Source organism: Dendrobates tinctorius, unplaced genomic scaffold, assembly GCF_039654945.1.
Source record: "Dendrobates tinctorius isolate UK_male_01 unplaced genomic scaffold, ASM3965494v1 ptg000031l, whole genome shotgun sequence".
Taxonomy (NCBI): Eukaryota; Metazoa; Chordata; class Amphibia; order Anura; family Dendrobatidae; genus Dendrobates; species Dendrobates tinctorius.
The window spans coordinates 22,730,993-22,738,861 of record NW_027361699.1 but is presented as its reverse complement, the minus strand read 5'-3'; the positions used below and the strand labels follow the sequence as shown (position 1 = coordinate 22,738,861).

The 7,869-nt window shown below is 44.7% G+C and overlaps 1 protein-coding gene across 1 annotated transcript in view; it reads left to right on the top strand.

Annotated features, from left to right (window-relative positions):
- The first annotated feature begins 5,851 nt into the window (after positions 1-5,851).
- Positions 5,852-7,869, top strand: part of PGM5 (phosphoglucomutase 5) — a 386,192-nt gene continuing 384,174 nt past the window's right edge. The window contains exon 1 of the mRNA XM_073572252.1: positions 5,852-6,392. Within this exon, the coding sequence (XP_073428353.1) occupies positions 6,135-6,392 (258 nt within the window). The 5' untranslated portion in view covers positions 5,852-6,134. The remainder of the gene's footprint in view (positions 6,393-7,869) is intronic.

The following is a 7,869-nucleotide window of genomic DNA, read 5'->3' as shown; positions in this document are numbered from 1 at the left end:
CGTCAGTTTGTGTGAAATGGAGGCAGAAGACCCTATTGAACGCACAAGAGACTACGTGCTAAGCCAAGATGGCGAACCGCAGATCATCACCAACACTCCTGATGGTGTTGACGCTTCTCCAGAGCACCAGGATGCCGATCCACTTACAGAATCCTGCATTCAAGGTCAGTACAATGCTCCCAAACTTGAACTTCCTTCATATTCCAGTATGCGCCAAAACCCTGCATCTCACCAAACTCCACAGGCTAATACCTACATGCAACCCAATATGCCGGCAGGTCATTATACCCTCGACAACCACACAGTGCCACCTCCGCAGGTAGCAGAAACTATACCCACCAAACCAGTTGCTGGACTAAATGCATATGCCACTCCATACTTCCCCATGTTTCAAGGCCAAGACGTCTCCACCCCTATGTACAACACAGCTCAGCCTACAATTGTGCATCCTAAGTCAGAAAGAACAGACATGTCCAGCTTCGCAAGGTACATGATTCGCCGTGAACTTACTAAAACCGGTCTCACAAGGTTCGACGACCAACCTGAAAATTACAGAGGTTGGAAAAGTGCCTTTAGAACCGTAACTAGTGACCTCGGCATCACTGCTGCGGAAGAGCTGGACCTGCTGATCAGATGGTTAGGACCACAATCCACAGAGCGTGTCAAGAGACTCAGGTCTGTACATATCAGTAATCCAACGGCTGGTCTCATGGCTGCATGGGAAAGACTAGAGAGAAACTTTGGCAGTCCAGAAGCCATAGAGGATGCACTGTTCAAGCGACTACAGAGTTTTCCAAAGATATCAAGCAAGGACAGTTCAAAGTTCCTAGAGCTCAGTGACCTGCTGTTAGAGCTCCAGCTGGCCAAGGCAGACACCCACCTACCTGGCCTTAGCTACTTGGACACTGCTCGTGGAGTAAACCCCATTATCTCCAAGATACCATACAATGTACAAGAGAAGTGGACTGCAATAGGGTCAAAATACAAGAAAGACCATCAAGTGTCATTTCCTCCGTTCTCCTACTTCTGTGAGTTTATAAAAGACATTGCAGAGCGTAAGAATGACCCAAGCTTTTCCTACGGAGAATCCAGTGGCCCAGCTTCACCTCCTTCTAAATACGTGAGCACACGCTCGAATGACAGAAACCACAGGGGTCCAGTGTCAGTGAAGAAGACGGATATTCTTCCCTTACCAACATCAGTCCCAGGCAAGAACAACAAGGGTGAAAAGATAGAGAACCCAAATTGTGAGTGTCCCATCCACAAGAAGCCACATCCCTTAAAAAAGTGCATCGGCTTCAGGAAGAAACCGCTCCAAGAACGCAAGGAACTTCTAAAGAAGTTTGGGGTATGCTACAGATGTTGTGCTTCTACTGAACACCTTGCTAAAGACTGTAAAACTAAAATTAAGTGTATGGAGTGTGACAGTGAGGATCACGTACAAGCACTCCACCCATACCGTCCTGACTCTACACGTACTCTTTCCCCACCACGAGCCATGGCGGGGAGGACGCAGCTCAAACTGCAAGTCATACCACAATATCTTCTTCATGCACAGAAGTCTGCGGAGAAGGTCTCTGGGACAAGTCCTGTGCGAAGATTTGCCTGGTGAACGTATATCCCAACGGTCACCCAGAGAAAGCCATGAAGGTGTACGTCCTCTTGGATGATCAGAGCAACCGATCACTTGCAAGGTCAGAACTCTTTGATATGTTTAACTTAAAGGGAAATGCTTACCCTTACACCTTAAGTACCTGCAGCGGTGTTACAGAGGTCTCTGGGAGAAGGGCCAGTGGTCTTATAGCGACATCCCTCGAAAACACCGTAGAGATACCCTTACCTACACTTGTCGAGTGCAACCAGATTCCATCCAATCGAGAAGAGATCCCAACGCCAGAGGCTGCTCTTCATCACCCACATCTCAAGGGGATAGCAAACAAGATACCAGCCCTCAACAACAGCGCAGATATCCTGATTTTGCTTGGCAGAGACATTCTCCAGCTGCACAAGGTACGTCAGCAAATTAACGGACCACACGACGCACCATTTGCCCAACGCTTTGATCTAGGCTGGGTAATTATAGGCAATGTTTGCATACTCAAGATGAAGAGACCTAATAACATCTCCTCTTACAAAACACACATCTTGCCAAATGGTCGCAGCACTCATTTTCAGCCATGCCCACATCATTACTGGGTGAAAGAGAAAGTGAGCAACACCAAGAGGCAACGGGAATCCTTCAACAACATGAACATGCTCCAGCCCTGGGACGAAAACCTCGGGTCAACAGTGTTCGATTCCACAAATGAAGACAACAAGTTAGCACCCACAAGGGAAGATAAAGAATTCATAAAGGTTATGGACAAAGAATTTGTTCAAGATGACTCCAACAGTTGGGTAGCTCCTTTACCCTTTTGTTTCCCAAGAGCGAGGTTGCCGAACAACCTGCAGCAAGCAACTGCAAGGTTCTCATCCTTAAAGCGTACCCTAAAGAGGAAACCAGAGATGGAGAAGCATTTCATTGACTTTATGCAGAACATCTTTGACAGAGATCATGCTGAACCTGCGCCACCACTGAAGGAAGGAGAAGAATGTTGGTACCTTCCATCCTTTGGTGTCTATCACCCTCACAAGCCTAACCAGATCAGAGTGGTGTTTGACTCCAGTGCTCAGTATGAAGGCCTCTCTCTCAACAACCTGCTACTAACTGGACCCAACCTGAACAACAGCCTCCTTGGAGTATTGATCCGCTTCAGACAAGAACCTGTTGCTATAATGGCCGACATCCAGCAGATGTTTCATTGCTTCATCATGAAGGAAGACAGCAGAAACTATCTTAGGTTCCTATGGCACAAAGACAACAATGTCAACAATCAAGTCATAGACTACCGGATGAAGGTCCATGTCTTCGGCAACAGTCCTTCACCTGCTGTGGCGATCTACGGACTGAGACGGACAGCTCAGGAAGGTGAGAGAGAGTACGGATCCGATGCTCATCAATTCGTAGAGAAGAACTTCTACGTAGACGACGGGCTCAAGTCCTTGCCCACAAGTGAAGAGGCAATTGACCTACTCTACAGGACACAGGAAATGCTATCCACATCAAACCTCAGACTCCACAAGATCATCTCTAACAGTCAAGAGGTAATGAGCGCGTTTCCATCTGAGGACCATGCCACGAACCTAAAGGACCTCAACCTAGGTTCTGATGTTCCTCCCGCACAGCACAGCCTTGGTCTACTGTGGGATATCAAACAGGACACCTTCACCTTCCAAGTGTCGCCCTGTGACAAACCCTTTACCAAATGAGGAGTCCTATCTGTCATAAACAGCATCTACGATCCTCTCGGGTTTGTAGCACCCATCACTATTCAAGGCAAAATACTGTTAAGACAGCTCACTGCCGAGAACACTGATTGGGACACCCCGCTGACGACTCAGAAACAGCAAAGGTGGGAGACATGGAAGAAGTCATTGAAGTTCTTAGAGCAACTCCAAGTCCCACGTTGTTATTCTCCAAGATTATCTTTGGCTGCAATCAGAAGAGAAGTCCATATTTTCTGTGATGCTTCTACAGAAGCCATAGCCGCAGTAGCTTATCTGAAGACCTTAGAAGCTAATAAGGTGCATTGTGGTTTCATCCTGGGTAAGGCCAAATTAACCCCGAAGCCTGCACACTCTGTACCCAGACTCGAACTTTGCGCTGCCTTTACCTTCTACGGAGACCTTGTTCTCTTAAAAGACAAAGAGGCTCATCGTAACGACTGGCCAATGGGTCTTATCACCAAGGTCATGCCCAGCGAGGACGGAAAGACGCGTAAGACAGAAGTTAAGGTGACAAAAGGGGGCTCTACCCGAACCTTCCTCCGTCCGGTCACCGATCTCGTGCTGCTACTGCCAAACGAGGACGTCACATGAACTGAACATTGCTCCTGGACGTTGCTCACGGCGGGGAGCATTCCTCCTCATTCCCCAGTTTTATTGAACATTGACATTTTCCATTGGATTGAACTTTGAACATTGCCATTGGATTGCTGGGTTGGTGGAAGAGTTGGCATGTTTGCGGCTTCCCCAATCCGAAGATGGGTTTAATAGACTTGGACTTATCTTCCGGTGTGATCTACGGGTCAACAACAACGAGTTGGACTTTAAAAATGTTTGATGTTTATTATTGCATGCATGTTTTTCTTTTCTCTCGTTTTTCAGGTTCGAAACGACTTCGAAGAATTAAGGACATCGTGAAATCCAAGGATTTCAGACGGGGAGTGTCATGTCCCACGACTTGGGAAATCATTTAATATTTGCATTGCTTGTGTTGTATCCTTGTTGCTAGGCAGAAGTTTGCCTTTCCCTGTATTTTGTCCCATCTCTCTCCCTGTAGTCCTGTGATGTATGTTTGTTCCCTCCCTTATTCTCCATTTTGTGATCGTCCCTCCATCTGTATGCATCTTCTTACATGTCCTCTGAAGAATATTCCTTTTTACCTGCTGCTTTCATCATAATACAAGAATTTCAGTTAAAGCATCCCTCTTTTCCTGGAGTCTTCTTACATGAGATCGTGGCTGAGTTAAGCTGTCTGATTAATCGGTATGAACGTGAGTACAGGTCGATACGGAAAGGGCCCAGAAAGAGGTCTATCCAGGCACCATACGTTCTACATATCCATGAGTCAGAATAAGTGTATATACCCTGAAATATTATACTTTTCATGAAAGGCATCCAGTCCCTTCTTAAATTTTAGTAGGGATCACTCATTACAACATCATATGGCAGAGAGTTCCATAGTCCCACTGCCCTTACAGTAGAGAATCCGCGTCTGTGAGTATGCTTAAACCTTCTTTCCTCCAAACGTAGAGGATGCCCCCTTGTCCCCGTCACAGGTCTAAGAGTAAAAGGATCATTAGAAAGATCTTTGTACTGTCCCCGCATATATTTATACATTGTAATAGCCCTTTTTTTTCTCTACAAAAGAGAGAAACTGATGACCCACGGACCTCACACTGATCAAACTCTGATCAAAATCTAATCAAAATACCCCGTCCATTTTTCTCATACGTGAAAAATACGTCTGAATGAGGCCTTACAGTAAGCTAATTGGTCAAGTATATAAAAATGTATAATAAAAGAATGGTCCTTATTTACAGAGCTGTTTACAACACTGTGCGTGTAAACTGTGCCAAAAAAGTCTCAAGCTATTCTGGTGTTATTAATTTGCAGTAAAATATGAGGTTCCTCTAGTCAAATTTAGAAAGTGATGACAAAAGTTGACATGGTCTCTAAGGAGACAAAATCAAAGCTACATTTACCAAGAAAACAAATTAATATTGGCGCAAGTCTTGGCACAAATCTTTGCGTATTCCTAACATTGTTCTGCCCACCAGTTCAAAATGTGTAATTACATTATTGGCTTTTTAGTAAATTTTGCCGAAATCACTCCAACTTGTCAGAAATGACAAACTTTGATGATATCCTGAGAACATTAATGATCTGTTGCTGCAGAACCTTTCTACCACTGTAAAGCAGAGATTTCACTTTACGCCGTTGTACTCGTACGCCCAACGCTCTGCTGTATGCAATGTGACAGGACTTGATCCCTTTGAACAAATGTTAGAACACACAAAACAGCATCCAGTTACACAGCCAGAGGACAACAATTCTCAGTTCTTTTTTTTTTTCTTTACACTGGTCTATTTTTGGCGGAGGCTTCTGTTGATTGCAAAGTTTAGTCCTGCCAGTTTTTTGGCAACCCCCTGTCCTTGTTCAAAGACTTGCATTTGTTATGCATTGTACAGACACATGAGTCATGAGAGGGAGGGAGAGTGACTTGTGGGATAAGCCAGTAACTGTACTGGTTCCAGTAGTGCTCAGGGAGAGCGAATCCCATACTCCACTACATTCATTTCCAGTTCTCCCATGCAGGAGTAGTCATTGACAGGAGGAAGAATTTGACAGCCTTGAAGACTGAGATTTCCAGGACTATCAAAAGTTCAGAGGAAATAAGTTACTGCATTGGAATCTCAGCCAGGGAGGAGCCCATCGCCCCCTTCTCTTGGGATTCCCTTTTATCCTTTCAGCTTGTTTTCCTCATCTGAAGTGTAAGGAAGGTTTCAGGGAACATTGGAAGGGAGGAGAGCATGGAGGTGAACCCCATCCCCATTGTAACGGTGCAGACTGTCCCCTATGATGATCAGAAACCTGGGAGCAATGGATTTAGGAAGCCGACTGCTGTCTTTGAAAGCAAGAAGAACTATCTGCAAAACTTTATCCAGAGTGTACTGTCTTCGATAGATCTGCGGGATCGCCAGGGATGTACTATGGTAGTGGGCAGTGATGGCAGGTACTTCAGCAAGACAGCCACTGAGATCATTGTACAGATGGCCGCTGCCAATGGGGTAAGGCTGGCTTCCTTATTCTAACTGATACCAGTAATTTTAGGGTTTCATAACTGGATTTCATAGTTCACTTACCTATTCTCACCAGGGTTGCCAACGGTCCATAAATTCCTGAACAAACCAGGAAAATATGGCACCTTGTTCCATTGTCCACAAAAATAAAATCAATGTCTAGAATTTTGATTAGCCTGTACAGGGCATTTTGGTTGTAATTGTCAGCATTTTTCGGTTCATGGCAAAGGCGTCATATCAGTATTCTGAACTATGAACAACTATTACTTCTATTCTTCGTGAAGCATTATGGTTATTGTATTTGCTTGTATAATATGTTGTATGTCCATGATTTTTGGATAAGTTGTCCAGTAAAAAATAAAACATCAAATGGACAACCCTGATACCCAAAAAGTTCTCTTGTATAATAATAGTTTGCATATAACACTATTACGAATTAAACTCACAAATGGACTAAAAAAAAACAAACAGATAACACACGATGTCATTTGTGTGTTGTCCATATTTTACTGTTTAATGGGTAGGTGGAAACAAGATTTAATTTTTTCATACATAAAAAATGAATGCAGCAAGGATTGTAAAAACTGACACGCGAACCATAAATGGGTCCAGCACACTGAATAAAATGCAGTAAATGTTTTTTTTACAGGTGAAATATGTTAAAGAGGACCTCCCACCAGAAAAAAAAACACTATTACCCTGCAGATACGGCGTTAATCTGCAGGTTAATAGCATTATTAACCTGCCCGGCGTCCGCACTTAGCTGCGGGGAGAAAATGAACGTTATTCTCGCCGGCAGTGTTCTTGGTTCAGTCACAGGAGGCGGCGCAAATCTGAGAATACATAGCGGCAGCTGTAACCGCGCCAACAGCCCTGACTGACACTGGCTGCACATTAGAGCCGCCTGTCAGTCAGTGCCGGTTGCACGGTTACAACCACCGCAGTGACTGAACCAGCACAGGCACAGCCCCCGTGACTTAAATCAGAACGATGCTGGGAGTAATAAATTTCATTTTTTCCCCACAGCGTTTGGCTAAGTACCGTCACCAGGCATATTAATAATGCTATTAACCCCAGATTAACCCCATATCTACAGGTTAATAGCGGTTTTTTTTGGTAACAGGTTCCCTTTAAAGAGGACCTGTCGCCAGGTCAAAAGTGGCTAGTTTTTGCCTTTATTTAATCCTGCTGCCCCTAATTTTTTTTTTTAAAGCCCTTACTGACATATCACATACTGGTCCATCATATGTCAGGCCCCCATGTATGGAGTCGGCTCAGGAACTGAGCCTGCATCATACCTGTTAGATGCCGACTATGATGCACATCTTGCGGTAACTGCAGCAGCCAGAGCATGATCGCTGATGTTTAGCCATATATCTACCGCTGTTAATCTCTGACAGCGCCATTTACCAAGAACAATTGTTGATGCGCGATAGGTTGCCATGGCAGCCAGGGACCTGCTCAA